This window comes from Ochotona curzoniae, unplaced genomic scaffold, assembly GCF_017591425.1.
Source record: "Ochotona curzoniae isolate NIBS_2020 unplaced genomic scaffold, NIBS_Ocur_1.0 scaffold_3223, whole genome shotgun sequence".
Taxonomy (NCBI): Eukaryota; Metazoa; Chordata; class Mammalia; order Lagomorpha; family Ochotonidae; genus Ochotona; species Ochotona curzoniae.
The window spans coordinates 4,152,485-4,174,183 of record NW_024467108.1 but is presented as its reverse complement, the minus strand read 5'-3'; the positions used below and the strand labels follow the sequence as shown (position 1 = coordinate 4,174,183).

General features: G+C 41.9%; 1 protein-coding gene across 2 annotated transcripts in view; it reads left to right on the top strand.

Annotated features, from left to right (window-relative positions):
- Positions 1-19,248, top strand: part of PGM2L1 (phosphoglucomutase 2 like 1) — a 47,604-nt gene extending 28,356 nt beyond the window's left edge. For both annotated transcript variants that reach the window (XM_040963940.1, XM_040963941.1), the window contains exons 6-14: positions 105-298; positions 3,581-3,770; positions 4,084-4,178; positions 4,805-4,985; positions 9,121-9,214; positions 9,508-9,637; positions 9,872-10,061; positions 17,158-17,291; positions 18,417-19,248. In XM_040963940.1, coding sequence (XP_040819874.1) covers positions 105-298; positions 3,581-3,770; positions 4,084-4,178; positions 4,805-4,985; positions 9,121-9,214; positions 9,508-9,637; positions 9,872-10,061; positions 17,158-17,291; positions 18,417-18,519 — 1,311 coding nt within the window. In that variant the 3' untranslated portion in view covers positions 18,520-19,248. The remainder of the gene's footprint in view (positions 1-104; positions 299-3,580; positions 3,771-4,083; positions 4,179-4,804; positions 4,986-9,120; positions 9,215-9,507; positions 9,638-9,871; positions 10,062-17,157; positions 17,292-18,416) is intronic.
- Positions 19,249-21,699: the final 2,451 nt, after the last annotated feature.

The window sequence follows — 21,699 nt, the reverse complement described above, 5'->3', positions numbered from 1 at the left end:
TATTTTTTACATTAGATAATCACAAAACCAAGGATCCCTACTGTGGCTGAGAAAAGATCTGAGTAGCATTTTAGAAATGATGGCCATATTTTCCTGTCATCTAGGTTTATTGGGAAACTGGTGCTCAGATCACATCTCCTCATGATAAAGAAATTCTGAAATGCATAGAAGAATGTGTAGAACCCTGGAATGGTTCCTGGAATGATAATTTAGTGGACACCAGCCCACTGAAGAGAGATCCTCTGCAGGAGATTTGCAGGAGATACATGGAAGATCTAAAAAAGATCTGCTTTTACAGGTATCCAGTGGGAATATAAGATGGAATTATCTTAGAATGATGTGAACAAATGAGGAAGGAAAATAAATGAAAATGTGTAGTCTGTTCATTATAGTAAAATTATAACCAAAGATTATTCTGTAATAGAAAGTGGAAATAATCCAGGTACCCACCAACTGATTAATTAAAAAAATGAAATGTGGTATATCCATACTGGGAAATATTCAGCAGTAAAAGGAAATTAAGTACTGAAAGATATTATAAAATGATTAAACCTTGAAAACATTATTGTAAGTGAAAGAAATCAGTCTATACACAGCACTGTGGTCTGTGTGAACCAGCCAGAATTGGCACATCTGTACTGGTTGCCTGTGGCTAGGAGGAAAGTTGGAGGAGTTGGTTATGGGATACAAAGTTTCTTCTGGGAACAAAGAGAAAGTTCTAAAATTGACTAACAACTTTAAATATAGTAAAAACTATTGCATTAAACACTTTAAATGGGTAAACTGGATGGCCTGTGAATTTCATCTTGATAAAGTTGTTAAATTATACTTAAGTATATGTATTTTTTTCTGTTAATTTAAGTTTCTACTTTACTGTTTCCGTAACTATTTCATAACCATAAATAGTTAACAGTATTGCTAGAAAAAGTTGTAGCTTGCTGTGCATGTTTTCCCTGTCCTACAAAATGGAATTTAGGTTTTTTTTCCCTGGCCTATTTTCAGAAGTATACATCAAGCTATCTGTTATTTGCTTTTTTTAAAAAAAAATTGATTTGTTTGCATGAAAGGCTACAGAGATCATTTATCTACTTGTTCATTTCCCAAATAGCCATAATCAGAAGGGCAGAACCAAGACAACCCTGGACCTCCATCCGGATCTTCCATGTGGATGGCAGGGTTCCAAGCCCTTGGATCCTCTTCCAGTGCTTTCCTGGGAATATTAGAAGGGAACTAGATCCAAAGGAGAGCAGTTGTCATGGAATGCTGGTGTTGCAGGCAGTGGTGTAACGTGCTACTGTACAACACTGTGTCAGCTGTTGGCTTGTCTTTCCAAAATGAGAAGTGAATGATAGTGCTAGTGAAATGCTGCTTGTGATAGTTAACCTAGAAATCATTTGCTCTTCTTGTTAATTAATTTTTTCTATGTTTGTTCGTTTATATTAGCAGAACTAAATTAGCAAATTTATTTTAAGATGCCATAATTACAGAGCTTTCATATGAATTCATAATATAGTAATTTGTAGGATATATCCTATGGGTAAAGAATCACAGAGAAGGGACCGGTGCAATGGCTCAGTGGCTAAATCCTCACCTTGCAAGTGCTGGCATCACATGTGGGCACCAGTTCATGTCCCAGCTGCTCCACTTTTGATCCAGCTCCCTGCTTGTGGCCTGGGAAAGCAGTAGAGGATGGCCTAAAGCTTTTGAACCCTGCACCTGCATGAGAGACCTGAAGAAACTCCTGGCTCGCTCCTGACTTCAGATTGGCTCAGCTCTGGCTATTGCAGCCATCTGGGGAGTGAACCAGCAGATGGAAGGTCTTGCCCTCTGTAAATCAGACTTTCCAATAAAAATAAGTAAATATTTAAAAAAAAAAAAAGAAGAAGAATCAGAGAAATCTCAAGTTATATTTGGTAGCTGTATTTGTACAGATATTTATGAGGTCATCAAAGATTCGTGGAAAATATGTATTATGAAAAAACTAAGTGGCTTTCAAAATTCTTTTGTACTAAAACATCTTTTCATTTTTCTATTAACTTTTTGAAGCATCCTCATATATACACATAAATTTGTGTTGCAAAATAAATTGATATTATGTTAATGTTAATAGGGACTAACATTTCAGTGTCAGGGCAGTGAGCATAGATAAAAGAAAGATAAACTTTATAATTCTTAATTTGAACTTGAAAGATTATGTAAATTAATGTTTTTTTTCTAAAATACTACTTCTGCTATTAGAAAGGTTTATGAATACCCTGAAAGCTCACATTGTGATTTCTAAATATCACCTCCTACTGAAAGAACAAAATTATTTGAAGAAATTGTTGATTACAGGAATGGAGCAGAAAATGTACTTGAATTTATTTATTTTTTAAGGTTTATTTCTTTTTCTTGCAGAGGCAGATTTCTTCCATCTACTGGTTCACTCCCCAAGTGGCCACAATAGCTGGAGCTGAGCTGATCTAAAGTCAGGAGCCAGAAGCTCTTCCAGGTCTCCCACCCAGGTGCAGGGTCTCAAGGCTTTGGGCTGTTCTCAACTGCTTTAACAGGCTACAAGCAGGAAACTGGATGGGAAGTAGAGCATTTGGGATATGAATCCCATATGGGATCCCAATGTGTGCAAGGCGAGAACTTTTGCCACTAGGCCATGGTGCCAGGCCCACTAATTTTTTAAACATAAAGAAGCTAGAGGTTTATCAAAAGAATATAGGAAGGCCCGGCGGCATGGCCTAGTGGCTAAAGTCCTCGCCTTGAACGCGCCGGGATCCCATATGGGCGCTGGTTCTAATCCCGGCTGCTCCACCTTTGATATGGCTCTCTGCCCATTGCCTGGGGGTGCAGTGGAAGATAGCCCAAGTGCTTGGTTCTTTGCACCCACGTGAGAGACCTATGAGAAGCTCTTGGCTCCTGGCTTGGGACTGGCCCAACCTTAGCCATTGAGGCCAGTTGGGGGAGTGAACCAGCAAATGGAAGAGTTCTCCTATTTCTCCTTCTCTCTGTAACTTTGCCTTTCAAATAAATAAATCCTTGGGGGGAAAAAAAAAGATTGCTACACTGTTGTATGTCCAGTGATAGTGAAGGTATGTAGTCCTTTTGTGAGATTCGCTCTAGCAATAGTGAACTGTGTTGGTTCATATCTGAAAGTGTACAGTATATTTGTAATCAGCAGGAGTTGAAGTATTGGGGTAAGGTTCACGTGAGTGGCATACAGGAAGGTGAATGAAATGTTATACTTTGGTATGTGAGCTGGACTTGAAAAGTAAGGAAAGAGGAGATCTGCTGGAAGTGAGAGAGAGAAATTAGGCAGTTTTTGTGATGGTTTTAGTCAGATGTGATTGAGTGGGGACTTGTTTAGCACAGCAACACAGTATATGGAGGGTTGCTGTGCAGGTCGGAAAGTTGGGCCACAAAGAGTGCAGCTCAATTAGCAATTTTTAATATTTAATGTCCCATAGTTTATACCTTAGGGCTTTGCTGCTGGCTTTAATCACCTTATTTTTCTTTTCTGAAAGTTAAAATATTTTAAATCATGTCAGAAGTAACAAGCTTTTTGGTACTGATTGACAATTTTACTTTTTAGGGAATTAAACTCAAAAACAAGCTTAAAATTTGTGCATACTTCTTTTCATGGAGTGGGACATGACTACGTACAGATGGCTTTTCAAGTGTTTGGTTTCAAGCCTCCAATTCCAGTTCCAGAACAAAAAGACCCTGATCCAGAGTTTTCTACTGTTAAATGTCCAAATCCTGAGGAAGGAGAATCTGTCCTGGTAACTTTTAATAGTTTAACTTATTTATTGTTCATTAATAATCAGAATAGACGGAATTCATTGACAATTTAAAGGTTATTAACAAAAGCAGAAACCATTGCAGTTTACATCTTTTAAATTATATAAGAACCACAGGTTGTGTTTTGTTTAAAATCTTCGTGGTAAGTATCCCTTTCTTGGGTCTTTAATATACATTTAGCCAAAATATGTGCCTGGTAGAATTCACATCGGTATGACAGAAGCAATATTTGGGGATTTTAGCGTCTAATTTATGTTCTTCAGGACAATCCAATCTTTTGGGTCACTGTTTTAGGAACTCTCTCTGAGACTGGCTGAGAAAGAAAATGCCCGGATCGTGCTGGCCACGGACCCCGATGCAGACCGGCTAGCAGCAGCAGAGCTTCAGGAGTAAGTCCACCTGTCACTTGGTTAGAAGCTTGAACACATGGAAACTATAAGAGCACAAGTCTTCTGTAAGCCCACCCACCACCCCAAGATAACTACCAAAGTTGATCCTTTGGTGTTTTCTTCCTGTATCTTTTACTCAAATATTTAGAGATATACTGAGTGTTTTTTTTAAAAATGAAATTATGGTCACACTTCATATAGTGTTATATCTCCTAATTTGTTACTTCAGTTGTACTGTAAATATTTTGCCTTTGCTTGTATGTTACTAATTTTCAAAGTAGTAAAATATCTCAATATGTTTAGCACTAAGTATGTTTTTTTTTTGACAACTCTGTGTCATTATGTATTGGTGCCCATCAATGTCCTTAATGTAGAAAAGCTTAAACACTTATTATAATTTTCATCTCATTAAATAGAAGTATAAAAGCAGTAATGTAATAATTTTCCTGAAGATACTGTACCCTTTCCCACCCTAAGACCATCCCTGCATCATCAGCAAAGAATCAGTAGTGTATGTTTTTCTCAAAAACTCTGCATGATATCTTTTTGAGTTTTTGTATGTCTAAGATCAAGTTGTTTCCATAAGTCAGGAAAATATTGGCTTTGGATTTATATTCTCTCAACAGTGGTCATTGGAAGGTTTTCACAGGGAATGAGCTGGCGGCTTTGTTTGGGTGGTGGATGTTTGATTGTTGGAAGAAAAACAAAACAACGAATGCTAACGTGAAGAATGTTTACATGTTAGCCACTACAGTCTCTTCTAAAATCCTGAAGGCAATTGCACTTAAAGAAGGATTTCATTTTGAAGTAAGACAAATTATCTGTGTACTACTTTTCTTTTTTCCTTGTTAATCCCTTCTTCCCTCCTTCCTTTCTCTCTCTCTTAGAGTTACAGAAAGAGGTGGAGAGACAGAGAAAGGTCTTCCATCTGCTGGTTCACTCCCCAAATGACCTTAATGCCCAAGACTGGGCCAGGTCAAATCCGGTAGCTTCATCCAGGTCTCTCATGTGGGTAACAGGGGCCCAAGTACGTGAGCCATTTTCTGATGCTTTTCTCAGGCCACTAACAGGGATCTAGATTGAAAGTAGAGCAGCATGGACTCAAACCAGCACCCATATGAGTTGTTGATGTTGTAGGCAGCAGCTTTGTCTACTATCCCACAGTACTGGCCCCCGTGTACTACTTTTCCAAATCTCTTATTATGGACTAAGGAGATATTGCCACAGAAACTTTCACTGATTTCCAATTCTGCTCGTGTAATCTTTTTGGTAATTTAGGCACCTTGAGCCCAACTCACTTAGTGTGTAAATTGCTGGCACTAAGATGAGATATTCTTTTAAAAGTATACTGGCACTGGGAAAATCTGGTTCCTTGTGACCTCATCAGTAGTACCATAGGCTCCAATCCCAGAAAGTTGCAGGTATCAGCAATTCCTTAGACTTTTCAAGCAGTCTCTTTTTTTTCTTAGTACTTATATCTTTATTGGAAAGGCAGATTTTACAGAGAAAAAGATCTTTCACCCACTGGTTCATTCCCCAAATGGCTGCAACAGTTGAAGCTAAGCCAATTCAATGCCAGGAACCAGGAGCTTCTTCCAAGTCTCCAATGTAGGTTCAGGGTCAAAAGACTTAGGCCGTTTTCTGCTACTCTTCCAGTCCACAAGCAGGGAGCTGAATAAGCAGTGAGGCAGCCAGGACATGAACTGGTGCTCATATGTCATGCCAGCACTTGGAGGTGGAAGATTAGCCAGTTGAGCCATTGCACCAGCCCTTAAGCACAGTCTTAAGATGTATATTCTAAATTGCAAATTAAGACTGATAAATTCAGGCAAGTCAATGGCATAGCACTTAAGGTCCTCGCCTTGAACACCCTGGGATCCCATATGGGCGCCAGTTCTAATTCCGGCAGCTCCACTTCCCATCCAGCTCCCTGCTTGTGGCCTGTGAAAGCAGTTGAGAACAGCCTAGAGCATTGGGACCCTGCACCCGTGTGGGAGACCTGAAATAGCTCCTGGCTCCTGACTTTGGATCAGCTCAGCACCGGCCATTGCGCTCACATGCGAGGTGAATTATCGGACAGAAGATCTTCCTCTCTGTCTCTCCTCTCTGTGTATCCGACTTTCCAGAAAAATAAATAAAATCTTAAAAAAAAAAAGACTGAGGAATTCTATGTCTTTTTAAAATCTATTTTTTATTGCTTTGCAATACAGTTCCATAGGCTCTTGGATTTTCTATCCCCTGTCCCTCTCCCCAAGTTCTCTCCCCGACACATTGGTCCCCCCCATTGATTTCCCCTCTAGTATTACAAGGGTGTCCTTTGTGAACAGTCAAAAGTCTGTCATGTTGTTATTGAAGTGTTTCCCAACATTGTAGGCAGTGTCAGAGAGTCCCACGTCCTACTGTCTACATATTTTTAACTGTTTCACTGAGAGTCCATCTTTATCCTGGATGCAGAGAGACATAATGCACTTTATCTCCACATCCGGACATAACAGTCTCTGCTGTTATATCAGTCTTCTATCATACATCCCCTTAAGTATACATGCTCTTAAGCCAGTGAACACAGTCCACAACTGGGAGAAAAATATAAATTTTCATCAATATTTAGTTAATGAACATGCTACAAAAAATACCAATGTGTTGCTAGATTGATGAAAAAGAAAATGAAAAACCTTCTTGCAGAAATTGATGCTACTGCATGACCCATGTGGCGCTAAAGAAATTACAATAAAAACTAAAACATCACTACTCGTGAGATGTAGCAAAAACAGTGATGTCAGGGACATTTACAACCTCAGGTGTTTTCAGGCAATCATTCTCTTATGGATGACCAATTAACAAATCACAGGAACTTATAAGATACAACTAACTAGGAAGTGTAAACAATTGAAAACGATACAAATAACCAGGAAATGCAGAAGGATAAAATTCGCAGCAAGAATAATTAGATTTGACACCACAAAAGTATAAATTGAAACAAGAGCCATTCCCTAAGAACAGGAGCAAAACTACCCCTCGTCATATTAGCATTGAGCATCACCATTTAAAATTAGAAATGAAAGAAAAATAGTTCCAACTTTTTACTGTTTACATGGGTCATGACGTTGATATGGTCAGTAGTAGGGAATGTAATTTTTTGTTGTCTAGGTATATTTAGAAGTTTTAGTCTTACAAATTAATACTGAGAAATTCTGTGTCTTGAATTAGTGATTTACCTTCAGCCCAGATTATTAATTTTCGTGAACCTTGGACATTCAAATAGACTTTTTTTTTTTAGTTATTTTTGACAAATGCCAAGATCTGTTGCTTTTCCTTTGCCATTATTGCCAAATAACAGTGAAAATGTCACTTTTGGACATATCTCTTGAGTCAAGCCACAGGTTTTAACACTAATTAGCTGAGTAGAAGAAAATGCCCTTTACGAAACAGAACTTTTACTCTTAGGCTTTTAAAAATAGAAGATAATATTTATTGAAATCTATTTTCCTTGCCTATATCTTTGGCAAGAATATTGTATAGTGAACGGCCAGTGCAGCGGCATAGCAAGCTAATCTTCCCCATGGGGTAGCTGGCATCCCTTATGAGCACCAGTTCAAGTCCTGGCTTCTCCCGTTCCTATCCAGTTCCCTACTATTGGTCTGAGAAAGCAGCAAAGACACCCCAAGTTCTTGGGTTCCTGCACCAATGTGGGAGACGTGAAAGAAGCCTCTGGCTCCCAGCTTCGAATCAGCTCAGCTCTGACCATTGTGGCCATTTGGAGAGTGAACTAGTAGATGAAAGACCTCTCTCTGTGTAACTCTTAACTTTTAAGTAAAATAAATGGGGTTTTAAAAAAAAAAGGCATGGGCCCAGCGCGGTGGCAAAGTGGTTAAGGTCCTCGCCTTGCACGCCCGGGATCCCATATGGGCACCGGTTCTAATCCCGGCGGTCCCGCTTCCCATCCAGCTCCCTGCCTGTGGCCCGGGAAAGCAGTCCAGGACGGCCCAAAGCTTTGGGAACCTGCACCCGCTTGGGAGACCCGGAAGAGGCTCCTGGCTTCGGATCGGCATAGTATCGGCCCATTGCGCTCACTTGGGGAGTGAATCATCGGACGGAAGATCTTCCTCTCTGTCTCTCTTCTCTGTATATCCGCCTTTCCAATAAAAAAAAATAAATCTTAAAAAAAAAAAGGCATAAAGAGTACAAAAGAGAAAAAAAGAACAGTTCTAAAAAGTTGGAAATGATTAACTGCAGAATTAGTGTGTAACACATGCACATTCTCTGGACTCTGAAATAGGGCATATCTTTAAGTGAACTGTAGGTAACCAAATAAAAATTTTCTAAACTAATTACCACAGATTGAGTGACTACTTTGGTGGGGTTTTTTCCCATGTTAGAGCACAGTGTTAGAGAAAGGTTCGGTTGGGTCCGTGATAGTATTGAAAGTGCATCACTAAAATTGTCAAAGCTTATAGTTTCTGGAGGAGACAAAAATCTTCATAAGCATTCTTAGGTTGGTGGCCGTAATCACAGCATGAAGGACAGGGTCTGAGCTGCTGTGTGATGGACAGCCAACTTCGTCTCTCAAGCAACATAATCTTAGGCAAATAAATGTTAATGCCCGAGTCTCAGTTTCAGCAAAATTGTGAGCACTTAAAAAAGATGATAATGTACAGCACAGGTTACAGTCCTGAGGCAATATGTGACTTTGTGACTGGATGCATCACCACTTAGAAATATTGGCTTGTATTCAGTATTAGTCACCTAAAGCAGTACTGTATAAATAGCAGGTCATCAGTAGTGGTAGTGGAAGTGTACTTATGACACTTCATGGCTATATGTCGACCACAGCATAAATCTTTGTGAATCAAAGAATATATCAGAAGATCAGCATAAGGGTAGAATGTGCATATAGTGATAGGATTCTCTCACCTTAACTAGAGTGGCTTTTTCTGCATTCCAGGAAACATTACCAGGTTTTAAATGGATTGGAAGCAGGATAAAAGACCTCCTGGAAAATGGAAAAGAAGTCCTTTTTGCATTTGAGGAGTCTATTGGTATGTAGTAAATATCAAAATCTTTAATAGAGAGCATCTTTTTTTATATGGTAATTATAAAAAGAGGAATTTTTACCTTCTGGATTTTCATTTGACTTGTAAAAGCTGTGGAGAACTTGTAAGTGTGTAGCTGCATCTCTCGACAGAGCAAGAAAGGGTTCCCTGGAAGTTGAGCCTGGCTGGCTTTTATCTGTCCCTAAGCTGTTCCAGGCTCTGCCTGATGAGAGGACTTGTAAAGTTGCTGATGGGCAGGTCCCAGTGTGCCACTTTCTGAAAGCGCTTTGCCCCCTCAGGTTTCCTGTGTGGAACTTCGGTTTTAGATAAAGATGGGGTGAGTGCTGCCGTGGTTGTAGCTGAAATGGCATCTTACCTGGAAACTATGAATGTCACATTGACACAGCAGCTGACTAACGTTTATGAAAAGTAAGTTCTGTTATTTCACATGCTGGATTTTTCTTTTATTCTTGTGTCGTATCTTTCGCTTTCTAAATTTGTTTTGGAGGAATCATCAGTCATTTTTTTTAAACTACAGCTATCTGAATTTTTCTTAACTTATGTCACTTTCGACAGAATATTATAATAGTCTTATCTTTGATATGTATGACTATTGAAAGAGTTATCTATAATCTGATTTTACCACTTTAAATATTTATGCAGGTATGGTTATCATATTTCAAAAACTTCATATTTCTTGTGTTATGATCCACCTACCATAAAAAGTATATTTGAAAAACTTCGCAATTTCGATTCTCCAAATGAATATCCAAAATTCTGTGGGAGATTTGCTATTTTGCATGTACGGGACATCACCACCGGGTTTGACAGCAGCCAGCCAAATAAGAAATCAGTAAGTACCTGTTTTTTCTTTCCCAAATAATGGTTTATGACCTCAAGAAGCCTAGAGGCAGAAAATATTTCCTATGAGGCTCAAAATGTTACCAGCATATTCCAAAGATTGCAATTTAGAAAAAGCTAAATGGAAGAGATTCTTAGGGCAAGGCCTTGGGAGCTGAGGTGGGGCATGCTGCTCAGTGCCCCTTCTGGCTTCCCAACAGCCATGTGGAATCACCAGCCTGTGAGATCCTCTAAGTTCCTGTGTGCAGGGGGTTATTTTTCCTGTTTCTTTATTTTTTAATTTGAGAGAAAGAAAACTCCTTTCCACTGGCTCACTCCTCAGATGCCTGTGATGGTGAGGCTGGGCCAGGCCAAAGCTGGGAGCCAGGAACTCAGTCCAGGTCTCCCACCAGGGTGGCAGAGGCACAGCTGCTTGAGCTGTCACCTGCTACCTCACAGGATCTGCACTAGCAAGAAGCCAGAGTCCAGAGCCAGAATTCTGTCAAGCAACAGGCCCACCTACTTGATTATACACTGCTGTTATTGAAATACCAGATGTATCCTCTTAGAAAGAGGAGATTACTAGTGCAGGTACAAATCGAAGCAGGGTAGATAAAAACAACAAAACCCAAATCCATCTCCATGTTCAGGAAAGGGGAATGTTTGGGAAAGCATCAAGTTAGTGTAAATGGGGTGCGGCTGGGTAAACCTATGACAGAACACTGGAGGAGAGGGGCGAGAAAGTGCTTTGAGCATATACAGTAACAAGCCTTGCCTTTGTGTTCAGGGAAGGCTGCTGAAAGGTGGTCAGGGGTGTATCACTTAACCTTATCATGAACTCTAACTCTCCAATCAGAGTTGATCTGAACAGTGCTCCAGGTCCTGTTGTAAATGTCACCAGTTCTGTCCACCGTCATCAGGGATCCATTAAGGGCAGTTTGGCAGACTTACAGCAAAGGCAACCATTGTGGGATAGCAAGTTACCATGCAACAGCAGGCAGATGGTAATTATAAGCTGTTAGGATTTAGGCAGCTAAGGGAAGCTTGCTGTTAAGCAAGGGGAAGGAACTGTCCGCAGTTTCGACTCGGTCATCAGGCACAGGCATGTGACAAAGGCTACAGATGTTTTAACTGGCCTCTTACCACTGTGCTACCCAATACCTCTCTTTTGTTTAGAGTTTTCTCAAGCTCTAAACAACTCTAATAGCATTCTTATGTTGTCTCAAGATTCTAGAGATACAGTATATTTTAAGAAAGCTGCACTTCCTACACTGATACAATTGACAAAAATTAGTTCCCAGTTGAAATTCTGTGTCTTTATGCATATATGTATTTGGGTATATGTTTCTGTGTTTGTAAATTATCTAAAACGAAGAATCAAATCTTTCTCTAATTTTGAGCTCTTCCCTCAGGGTAAGTCCACCATGAGGGAACTTGGGAACTGGATTAAAATCCTTAGCCCTGCCACTAAGATCTTGCCTCTGGGCGAGTTTGGGAGGGGTTTGGGCCTTGAGGTTGGGGGCAACTGCAGCTCCCTGCAGTGTGGCGGCTGTGGGGGGTGCCCCTGCCAGGTCGGACCCAATGCTGGGGACTCAAGCCAAAGACACTGCCAGAAGGCAGTGAAGGAGTCCTCGGCCTTGGACGGCCAGTGCACCATGTGGTGCCAGGCTTGCCTGCTGGCCACCCGGTGGTGAACTCTGGGTTTTTTAAGATATGTAGATGCTGCCTGGGGACACCCATGACTAAGGCCAGTTTTAGTGTAGGTGAGAAGTGAATTTTGGGTGATTCCCAGTGACAGGGTCATGAAAGTTTCAGGCATGCATGGGGACTGAGACCTGGTGGTTTGGAGGGAAGTATTCAGAAGATAATTAGGGTTAGACAGATTCACCAGCCCAATTATGAATCCAGAAATGGGCTGTCAGAATAGAACATCACTGATCGCCACACACCAGCTTACACCAAAGCTCTGGATGGGGGTCTCTTTGGCAGTGTTAGGTACCATTACCTGACTGGGTGGTGGAGTGGTCACATTTGGCAGGGTCAAGACACTATCCAGCATGTGAGAGATCTTGGAATGGGGGTAGACTCTGTGGGGTTGTGTGGGTCCAACCCTGTGGTAATACAAGTCCCCCTGGTTAGCTCGCAAGCTGGGATTGCGATGGACTAAGCTAGGTGTGACCATGCCACCTGCCATCACTCACAGGTAAAGGAACCCACAACAGGGCAGGTCAAGGCAGCAGCACCTGAATGTGCATCCTAAAACAGGATGTGGGGTGGGCCGGGCTGCCACTGCAATGGGGCAGAATGGGCAGGGCCGAGCAAACCTTAACTCACAAGAAACAACAGAAATCAGGTTGGAGCACAGGTCATGCCAAGTAGGTCCTTGCACCTACTGATCTGCATGAGATAGGGACGCTAAGCCACAGCATCTAAGGGACCAGGACAAGTGAGGGGCTCTGCCAAGCTGAATCAGAGCAACCACTGGTCTGCATGTGATCTAAGGCTGGGAATAGGCCTGGTTGGGGAGCTAAGGGAACACCCTAGCTGGGTTGAGTTTCCCACCAGGGAGCGCATGGGTTGGAATTGGGGCTGCATTCTGATCAGGATACGATTGTAATCTCACTTGGCACAAGTGTGGACTGGGACTGGAAGCACCAAGCCGGGACAGACTCCAACACCATCTGGTGCTCTGGAGGATTAGGGAAGATATGTGACAGACTAGGCTAGGTCTCAGCCCTTACTGAACCATGTGTGAGCTGTATGGGGGTATGGAAGAGCCGTGGCTGGGTTGAAACATCTAACAATAAGAACCAGATTGGGTTGAAGGCCAGTCAGGAAAAGCCACTGTTCCTGCTAGGACAGGAGGTGAACTGAGTAGGGCTGGCTCACAGACCCACTGGTATGCGTGAAATCTGACACTGGGAGAGATTCTAATGAAGGAGCCTGGACAACTTCTCTGGCAGGACACAGTCCCTGCAGGTAAGCACAAGAAGCACAATAGGAAACAGCCCAGAACAGGCAATAGAAATTATCCCACTGGCATACACATGGCATGGGTTGGGAGCAGACCAGGCTGAACCTTTTCACATCACCCGCTGGTGAATCCAAGCACCAGAACAGAGTGTGGGTCGAGCCAGGTTCAGTTGCAACACATACCAATACACATTAAGGAATGCCAAGGTGAGATGAGCCATACCAGATGTGGTTGCAGCACCCAAACAGCACATGTGATAATCGGGGAGAAGGCAAAGCAGACAGGGAAATGTGGGCTCCCCTGCTGGACAACTACTTCCTTTGGAAAGCGTGAGTCGGGATGGGGGCAGATCAGACTAGGCAGGGCTATTACACCTGTGGGCCTCATGTGAGCTAGACAAGAGAAATGGTGCAAGCAAAAATTAGAGTGGTTGAGGGTTGAATGGGTTTAGCCACAGCATTAGCTGGCAGAGGCTGGCACTGGGAGCTAATTCTGTCAAGTCAAATGCCAGAACCACCTGGAGACTGCATAATCTGGGAGTGGGTGTGGCCTAGAAGGGAAATAGTGGAAACCTCCCTCAGGGTTACTACTCTCACTGGACAGTACAAAAACCAGGACAGGGGCAGGGGTGGCTAGACAGAGAGGCACCTGCCAGTAGGTGTATGGGCTGGATAGTAGGTTGGTTGGGTTGAACTAGGCCTCAATGTCCATTGACATGTGTGAGAGCTAAATGAGATGTGGGACAGACTGGACAAGCCTGCGGTACATACTGGCAAGCATGGGAGCCAGGGTAGGGACAGAACTAGGCGGGGGGGGGGGGGGCGGTTATGGGGAGTTGCCCCAACTAGGCTGCAGCTCCAACTGGTTTGCAGGAGGACCAAGTATGAAATGGGTAGGATCGAGCTGGACTACAACACCCATTGGTTCACGAGGAAGACAGGGCTGGAAACAGAATGGACCCAGCAGTCACAACGACCAGCATGTGCATAAGCTGATTGGTGTGACGGGCGGTGTTGGAGTCTGTACTAGCAAACTCACGCAAGAATCAGATCTGGGATCATTGCAGATGAAGTTTCTTTGGAGATTCCTCCAACTGAACTGCTGATCTTAGAACCCCAACCATGAAGAGATCATCAGCCAGTAGACTCTGAATAGGTTTCATTGCAATTGAAACTGTGAGATGGGCAGCAGTCCAGAACTGGTGAACTATCAAAACTGACCCTCAGAGCGCACCTCCTGTTGGGGATCTGGGATGGATGGGAGGTTTGGTGGGGCATTTCCCTTTGTTTCTCCCCTAACTCCAGCTACAGGGAAAAATGATAATATTAGTGTGGAAACAATGGTATTACCCACTTTAAACTTGTAGCCCTTGACCCTTTGCACCCTAATCAACTAAGTAAGATTATTAAAAAATAATTTAAAAAAATTTTCTCTAATTTTATGCTGAGTCTTTCATGTAATATTTTTTTTAAAAAAAGATTTATTTATTTTTATTTGAAAGGCATATTTACAGAGAGAGAAGGAGACACAGAGAGAGAGAGAGAGAGAGAGAGAGAGAGAGAGATCTTCTGCTTCATTTGGTTCACTCCCCAAATGACCACAACAGCCAGACCTGGGCCAGTCCAAAGCCAGGAGCCTAGAGCTTCCTCCAGGTCTCCCACATAGGTGCAAAGGCCCAAGAACTTGGGCCATCTTTTGCTGCTTTCCCAGGCACATTAGCAAGGAGCTGGATCAGAAGTAGAGCAGCCGGGCCCAGCATAGTAGCCTAGCATGCCTTGCATGAGCTGGGATCCTTTGTGGCCTCTGGTTCTAATCCCAGTGGTCCACTTCCCATCCAGCTCCCTACCTGTGGCCTGGGAAAGCAGTCGAGAATGGCCCAAAGCCATGGGATCCTGCATCCACATGGGAGACCTGGAAGAGGCTCTAGGCTCCTGGCTTCGGCTCCGCTCAGCTCCGGCCATTGCAGCCACTTGCAGAGTGAATCATCAGACAGAAGACCATCCTTTGTGTCTCTCCTCCTCTCCTGTATATTTGACTTTCTAATAAAAATAAAATAAATCTTTTTAAAAAAAGAAGAAGAGCAGCCAGGACTCAAACTGGTGCCTATACGGTATGTAGGCACCACAGGTAGAGGCTTAATCTACTATGGCATGGTGCCATTTTTTCTCTCGTAATTCTTCTTAAAGTTTGTTATACTCATTGTTCAAAATGTTTTTTCATTTGTTCTTCTCTTTGAAGGCAATTAGTGTAGATGCTGTTATCCCCAAGGTTACTTAGTAAATGCCACAGACTTCCTTTGAGTTCTCTCCTTTCCTCCTTCCAACCTGTCTCTCATCTGTATGTTCGTGTAGGAGAACCCTTCCATGCTGCAGGCGCGTACACATGAGGACTGCAGCAGTGGCAAAGGCACCTTGGGGAAATGGGCTAGTGAAGAGCAATGGACTAACACAATGATCGGTGCCTCCGGGATGTGTAAGCTTGTCTAGGGAGAGCATGAGGGGACGGACCCCCACTCTGATGCTGAGAGCTCATGGATGGCTGGAGGACTGTCCTGAGTGAGTTCTCAGGGATGATTAGAAGCTACACAGGCACACAAGGCAGTGAGGGTCTTTCAGGTAATTGGGAGCAGTAGCTGGGGGTTCTGGAGAAGAGAAGGCATCTTCGGAAGTTCTTCAGAGAATTGCAGATAGTTGTCTGCAGCTGGTATGTGGGGTGAGAGGAGAGAAGGCCTGCCTGGATGGTGGGGAGGTTGCCAAGGACAAGCTTCCAGGTGGAAAGAGCAGGTGGATCCCTGGGTCAGTCTTGGTCTCAGAGATGATGGTGGCCTGAATAAAGAGAATGGGACAAAGTTGAGGTAAATAGACAGAATAAGCAGGATTTGTTGATATTCTGTGAGTGAAAAGAGAAGGAAGGTCTTTTTGTTTTTTGTTTTGATGATATGCTTAATTTTATTTCAAAGGCAGAGTTGCAAAGAGAAGGCGAGCCAGATCTTTAATCTGCTAATTCACTGCCCAAATGGCTGCAACAGCCAGAGCTGAGTCAATCTGAAGCCAGGACCCAGGAGCTTCTTCTGAGTCACCTACAAGTGTTCAGATCCAAAGACTTGAGCTGCTTTCCCAAGCCATAGGGAGAGAGGAAGCTGGATAAAAAACAGAATAGCCAGGGCATGAACTGACATCCATGAGGGATCCCAGTGCCTCAAGTGGAGGCTTAGCCTACTGTGCCGTAGGTCTCTATCTTAAGTGGTGTGCAGTAGTTGCTGTCCAAGATGGTGTTCTCTAGGAGAGGACCAGAGCTTAGAACACCTGGCAAGAAGTGTCACTGCTCTGTCAAAATAAGCCTCCAGCAAGCCCCCTGAGATACTTTTAACAGCTTGACGTGAGGACTAGGATTAGTACCAGTGTTAACAGACATATTCAATGTCAGTAAAACTTCATTTCTTTTTTAAAAATTCGTGTAAAAATGCAAGTAACTTTTCTGTACCCCAGTGTGTTATTTTGCATGGCTTCTGGAAGGCTTGCCCTTCTCTTTGGAGACCTTTGATAAACTGCAAAGTGCTTGGCAAATATAGAGGCAGTTTGGACTTTGGGCCGAGAGACCTGGCTCCGCTTCTTGTTCTCCCACTCAGTTGATTGTCCTGAGCAGGTCATTCACTCTCTGGGAGCCAGGTCCATGAAATGGCAGCAGAACTTCCTGTTCAACATCATTGTTAAGCTGGAGAGCATTCTGTCACAGAAATCAGCCAATGCCTGGGCTGTGGCAGGAGTCCGGTTCATGGGATGTTTGTGGACCACTATGTAGATTATCTTCTCTTAAATTTTAATAGTTTTTTACATTTAAGACATCTTTAATTGTTCCTTTAAAAAAGGACAGTATAAAATTTACATCTTATTTTCTGAGTACAGTTCAGTAGTTACTATGTACATTTGTATTGTTGTGCAGAAGGTCTCTGGAGCTTTTTCCTCTTGTCTAACAGAAGTGCTATGTCCGTGCACCAGCTCCCCGGCCTCTGACATCCACCTTTCTACATTACACAAATATGACTCCTTTAGATAACTCCGTAGCCGTGGAATGTGTTCTATAGCCTTGACCATGGGGAAGGGATGTAATTAAGCTGTCATTGCACTTTGCCTAGGTGCTGCCTGTGAGCAAAAACAGCCAGATGATTACATTCACCTTTCAAAACGGCTGTGTTGCTACTCTTCGGACGAGTGGGACAGAGCCAAAAATAAAGTATTATGCAGAGATGTGCGCCTCCCCTGAGCAGAGGTAAGAATTGATTTCTTACATAGACACATAAAGGCTTTATTGAGATGTATATTCTTGATATATATGCAGTACCACAGAATTGAAATTGGATATGAAAATGTAATGAATGTCAGTTTGAGGAGACTCTGAGCCTTAACTATTATATAATGAACATAAATGATCAATGGAAACTTTGGCTTATTGCCAAGATATTCATCTTCTACACGTAGTATGATCTGACATAATCATCCCAGTTCATTTCTTTTTAAGAGCATGAACTATGAAAATAAATTAATTTCACTCTAATAACCATTCAAAGACTACCTAACCTTAGTAAAGATGGTATCTCCTGTACCGTCTCCACTGGACACTGTATTCTGGAGAAGGAGATTTTTTAATGTCCATCAGAGCCTGACAAGGTTCAGTATGCTTGTTTCTCCTATCTGCATTAAGGTTTCATTTCCTGTAGGGAAAAGAGAAACACCTGCTGAAGGCATTAAGAGCAGAGTTTAGAGTAAACCAAATTGGGCAGTGCTATACTTGGTTTAAAATGAAGGATGGTTATTTTTCTTTAATGTTCATTACTCACTCTGCAAATGCCCATGAGTGCATGGCTTCTGGAAGGGTACTTGAGCCACCACCACCGTCTCCCAGATTGGTTGATTTATTTGAATTTATTTATTTACTTGTTTACATAAGGAGAGGAGAGACAATTTTTCATCCACTAGTTCACTTCCCAAATGGTGACAAAGGCCTGGGCTGGGCTGGGCCAAAGCCAGGAGCCAGGAACTTCTGCTGCCTTCCCAGATGCATTTGGAGTGGTCAGAACTTAAACCAGTGCCCATTTGGGTTGCCAGCAGTACAGATGGCAGCCCAACCCACTGCACTATAATACCAGCCCCTAGGAGAAATTGTTAGAATGACTGTAACTCACCCATCTATCATAATACTCTCAACTCCTACTATCATGTCTCCTTTGTGATTCATTTTTTGAACCTGTGCTTTACTGGAATACATTTCTCTTTTGTTACCAATTGCACAATCATTCCTCAGGTATGTGCCCTCTTTAAGAAGTAAAGATTATTTTTATAGCATTAAAGTTTGTTTGAATACAAACTTCAAAAACTGTTCCTCTTTTCTCCCCAGTGACCCAGCCTTACTGGAAGAAGAACTGAAGAAACTCATTGAAGCACTAATTGAGAATTTTCTTGAACCCAATAAGAACGGACTGACCTGGCGCTCTGTGTAGTGGCACCGCCGTGCACCCTGTCCTTGCCCTGGCATACGGAGCAGCGCAGCTGAGCGCTCCCCTTGTGTTGGACCCCAAGTTAGTCATCTCTCTATCCCACACAGCCAAGTATCTTTTTCCTTTTGTGTTCTGCCTTTTTTGGTTAAGTGACTAAATGTGCTGCATAAATCTCAATTGAAATAACCTGGAGAGAAATTATTCAGATTTTTTTTATTGTCTTCGAAGTTATCACATCAGAAGTATTACAGTAATGTTGTTCTTCCTGTAATAGAAACATGACAGTATAAAAGTGAGTTTTCTTATTAAAGTGTGATTAAGCTTAGTTCCATATCTTGTAATTGTGTGTAGCATGGTTAAAAAAAAGCTTTAATGTTACATAATTATATGGTTAGTTATGGGAATTAATCCATGATATTAGCAAGAAACTGCTACAGGATCATATAATAGAAAAGTATCATTGTTACAGCTCAGATATTAATTACTAACTTAGAGTATCAAAAATAGCATATGTAGCATTTTCAGCTTAGAGCAGACTCCATGTAGTTCGAGCACCTGTTTGAGGTGCCTTTGGTGCAGTGTGGACTTACTGTGTGTTTGACATGTTTACTGAACATGAAACAATAGTGGCAACACTTGCAGTGGCATTGCTCTTGTCAAGTTTCTCAGTGCCTTCTCAGGGTCTGGTAACTGAAACAGTGTATTACATATAAATCATCCTTTTCAGAGAATCGAGGACAATCTTCCCAACTGTATAGGTGCTTCCTTCATATCCAGTGAGTGTGCTGATTCCAAAATCTTGTGACTATAAAAAAGATCATGTGACAGGAATTTACAACTTGTAGGCTTGGTGGTCCTGATCATACCACTTCAACACAGACAGTAGTAATAAAACAGCGTGCCTCGAAGGTAGCTGTCTTTCCCACAAATCCAAAAGCTCTAAGATTCTCCCTATCTCCTCCTGCCTCCTGGTCTTTCAGGAAACAGGAGCTTTGCCCATAACAGCATGCCAGTGTCTCTTTGGAGATTCCAGACTTCAGGGGTACAGTCACCTTTACAATGAACCCTTTTAGTGTGGTTTGTAGAATGTGTATGTGCACTGGGTGGAGGTAGCCCTGACTGGGTCTTGGACATAATCCTGGTGAATAGATTGCCTTTAGGAGATTGCATTGGCATTAGAGAATTTCTTTCCTAAAAATGACAACATGAAGTTTGAATGGATGAGAGCACTCATGTAATTATGCTTGTTACAGCTGTCAGCTAATATTTGGTTGAGCTGATATCATCCAAACATAACTTCCAAATGTTTCTATTGCCACTATTGTTCATTTGTTCCTTCTTACTTTTTTATAACTGAATCGTGTATGACTGTAGATAACAGCTGGCTAAATGTAGGGTACCATATTTGTGAATAAGCTTGTCTTCAAAAGCTTTGCACTGGAGGGAAAAAAAACTGTGTAGAATGTTTTATTTAAAAATGTAAACTTTTTTGTTTTATTTACAGCATGTAGAGTGTAATTTAGGAAAATGGTGTATTTTCTACAAAGTGATATGAACAATGTTATATGTTTGGTTTTAGTAGTTGTGTTTCAGTGAGTGAAGAAATGAAATGGAACTGGAGTGACTTTAGAGCACATCCGTAACTACTAAAGCCGTATCTTGACTGTCATTCTATCATGAAGAGAACAGGTTTATTTGAGGGCTTTAATACAGTTCAGCATTTAGTCATCTTAATCAAGGTGAGACATAATCAAAGTTTGGAATCCTATCAGAAATTTAGTTCAATATCAAGAATTAATAAAAATGTACAAAGCCTCCTGAAAGTGCATAGATTAAGGGAATTATTTGATTCTAGCTAAGTTCTTGAGTCTGAGTCTGATATTTAACATGAACCTGACATAGTACACACTACCCAAAAAGATCAATTCAGTGACAGCCCAAGCCAGCCAGAAGGGACAAAAGTGCTGGCCAATGGGAATCTCAGCCCTGGGCACTGTAACTGTTTTTCTCTTTTTGAAAAATGTCATGGAAACAAGTGCATCCTCTCTGAGCATGCAAAACAAAACTAGGATTTTCTGATGCTTTAGGGAAAGGGGGAAGAGTTAGTGTAACAAGATCAAAACATAAATTGAATATTAACAGTAGAAATGGACAGACGGTCTCAAGCTGCATAAAATGACACAGGAGATGCTTCTTGTGCAGGGCAAACCCACCACCTTAAAGGTAGAGAATAAACGGTGTTTGATGGTGTTTCCCTGCATGTTTGTTGTTGTGCTGAGCAGACACCGAGCCTTTTGTTTACCTTGATGAGCAATCACCAAATAGAAACCAGGTTTCAGGAGATGAGATAAAGCACCCCTCTGATGGATTCAATCCCTGCCGGGGTGTTGTGTCAGACATGTGAAAACCTGGAAGGAGACAAAGAAGAAATGAAAGAGGAGACCATTGAAATTTCACAAAAGAATAAAACGGAGATAGGAAAGTAAGACCTCTGAGAAACAGTTAAAGGAATAAGATCATTCAATAAGAAGAGAAACTAGTGCTAGTAGTTCAACTAGTAGTTGAAACTAGTGCTGCAGGTGATAAGTTCTTCATTTAGACTTTATGTGAGGCTCAGAGTGTGAAGTGCTGTGCCCTGCTCTTCATCTAAAGAGGGTGAGACTCAGGGGATTTCTGGGTGAGAATTACCATAAAATCTTCATATAAAATATTTTGTATTAAAGGAATAAAAATGTTAGGTATATTTGTTGTTACTTTTTTTTTTTAAGAGGCAGAGAGAGAGAGTTCTCATCTTGTGGTTCACTCCCCAAGTGCCCCTGTGCAGGAGCTGGAGGCAGGAACATGATTCCTGGAGCCAACACTGCTGCCTCCTAAAGTGTACATTATCAGAAAGCTGGAACCGGCAAACCCTGGCACTCAGTATGGGATCCGAACATCTTAACCACTAGGCCACATGCCTGTCTCCTCACTGGCCTTTCTAGATTTCCTTCCTTCCAACACATTTTTCTTTTTTACACTTGAGTTGAAACAAAAATGATGTTAAGAGCACTAAAAATAACATTTGATTTTCCATATCTAGAAATATTTAGTTCAGAAAGTAATTTTTTGTATATTTTTAGTAAAAGTATAAAGGCAAAGGCCTACTTGGGTATTATTTTTCATGTAACCTGGGAAGTTGAGACT